The 2,120-nt window shown below is 59.3% G+C and overlaps 1 protein-coding gene across 1 annotated transcript in view; it reads right to left on the bottom strand.

The window, feature by feature from the left end:
* The window catches only part of FCN1 (ficolin (collagen/fibrinogen domain containing) 1), an 8,923-nt gene that overhangs the window by 4,684 nt on the left and 2,119 nt on the right, over positions 1 to 2,120 (bottom strand). Inside the window, exons 3-4 of the mRNA XM_010852701.1 lie at positions 465 to 527; positions 19 to 54 (exon numbers count right to left, since the gene is read on the bottom strand). Of these exons, the coding sequence (XP_010851003.1) occupies positions 19 to 54; positions 465 to 527 (99 nt within the window). The remainder of the gene's footprint in view (positions 1 to 18; positions 55 to 464; positions 528 to 2,120) is intronic.

The raw sequence follows: 2,120 nt of genomic DNA, 5'->3' as shown, positions 1-2,120 counted from the left end.
GGTGCACGTGGGGCTCACCTTTCTCTCCACGTGCACCCTTCTCCCCTTGGGCTCCTGGGGAGAGACAGGGGATGCAGAGGATGCCTGTCGGTGGACAGCGACCCTCTGCTCTGGAAGCCACCCCAGGCTCAGTTCTTCGGGGGGTGGCTCAGCCTCACGCATGCTCCACGCTCACACGGCTTTCAGATGCCTGGGTCTTGGTGGAGCGGGTGGGCGGCTGGGGACGTGAGGCCTGGGATCCTTCCCTGGGTCACAGCAGGCTGCTGGGGACCCAGGCCCCTGGGCCTGTTCACGCGCCGCCTCGAGGCTCTCAGGACGCGGGCGGTAAGACAGGCCGTGTCTCTCGCGCCGCCCTCCCGCTCTGTCTCTCCCCCCTCTCTCCGCCTCCCCGCCCTTCTCGGTCTGACTCTCCGGCTCTGTAGACAGGCCCCAAGGTCCTGCTGGGGGTTGCAGCTCTTCATCACCTGTGCTTCCTTTGGGTCTAGCCGGCCCTGCCTTCCCAGGGACTCCAGGCAAACCTCGTTCTCCTGTAAATCCCAAAGACACACCATTGGGAAAGGCCATCTGAGGCACCTTACTTGAGCTCTGTCTGCCCTGAGAAATAAAGTCCTGACCCTCCCATCCCAGCTCCAGTATCCTCAGGGTTGCTGCCACCGGGCCCAGCCCGAGGGTGATACCGGAGACAGTGGGGACCAAGTGCCCGTGGCCCCCGCTGCAGACAGCCGGCACCCCAGGGCGCCACCGGCGTCCAGCTCCTGCAGGCCTCTGTGGAGCAGGCCCAGGTCCACGCCACCGCACAGAGCTCTGCCGTCCAGTCGGGGGCTGGGGCCAGGAACACGTCCTCACAGACCCTATCACACGGGGGCACCTGGAGTCGCGAGCCTCGGGCCCAGCCCCCTGTGCTCCACCCTGGATGCAGGGGACAGCGTTAGCTGCTCAGTCATGTCCGACTCTTTGGAACCCCACGGACTGTAGCCCACCAGGCTCCTTGTCCATGGAATTCTCCAAGCAAGAATACTGGAGTGGGTTGTCATTCCAGGAGTCAGACCCAGGGATCTCATGGATAGCAGGCAGATTCTTTACTGTCTGAATCACCAGCTGAACTCAGATGCAGGGAGGTCAGACACAATTACGTATCCCGCTGGGAAGGTTCCGACTCCATCTCCAGAGGGGAAGGGTCAGCAGCCTGAAGCCCCAGTTCAGTTCAGTTCAGTCGCTCGGTCGTGTCCGACTCTTTGCAACCCCATGGACTGCAGCACGCCAGGCCTCCCTGTCCAACACCAACTCCCGGAGACTGCTCAAACCCATGTCCATTGAGTAGGTGATACCATCCAACCATCTCATCCTCTGTTGTCCCCTTCTCCTCCTGCCCCCAATCTTTCCCAGCATCAGGGTCTTTTCCAATGAGTCAGCTCTTCACATGAGGTGGCCAAAGTATTGGAGCTTCAACTTCAGCATCAGTCTTTCCAATGAACATTCAGGACTGATTTCCTTTAGGATGGACTGGTTGGACTCCTTGCAGTCCGAGGGGCTCTCAAGAGTCTTCTCCAACACCACAGTTCAAAAGCATCAATTCTTCAGGGCTCAACTTTCCTTATGGTCCAACTCTTACATTTGTACATGACCACTGGAAAAACCGTAGCTTTGACTAGACAGGTCTTTGTCGGCAAAGTGATGTCTCTGCTTTTTAATATGCTGTCTAGGTTTGTCATAGTTTTTCTTCCAAGGAGCAAGTGTCTTTTAGTTTCATGGCCACAGTCACCATCTGCAGTGATTTTGGAGCCCAAGAAATAATGAGGCCCAGGTCTGCATTATTAACCTTGGCAGGAGGCTAGGACCACCCAGGGCCACTTCCCCTCCTCCCAGGCACTGATGGGAGGTCGGGAGAGGCTGCCCCAGGCTCAGTAAATGGAAGGGCAAGGGTCTACTCACAGGCTCACCGCCCTGGGGAGTGGGGTGTGGGGGTGGGACAGAGGGGCAGGGCCGCTTCCGCTTGTGGCCAAGTAAACACAGCCCCTGACAGGCTGCGGACCAGAAGTGCCCTCCTCCGGGGGTCCCCCAGCAGAACCCCGTCTCAGAGCCCGTTTCAGGGCCACAAACCTTGTAAGGGGGTGGGGGGG

This window comes from Bison bison, unplaced genomic scaffold (genome assembly GCF_000754665.1).
Source record: "Bison bison bison isolate TAMUID 2011002044 unplaced genomic scaffold, Bison_UMD1.0 scf7180017852444, whole genome shotgun sequence".
NCBI classification, from domain to species: Eukaryota; Metazoa; Chordata; class Mammalia; order Artiodactyla; family Bovidae; genus Bison; species Bison bison.
This window is presented reverse-complemented; position numbering and strand designations above follow the sequence as displayed.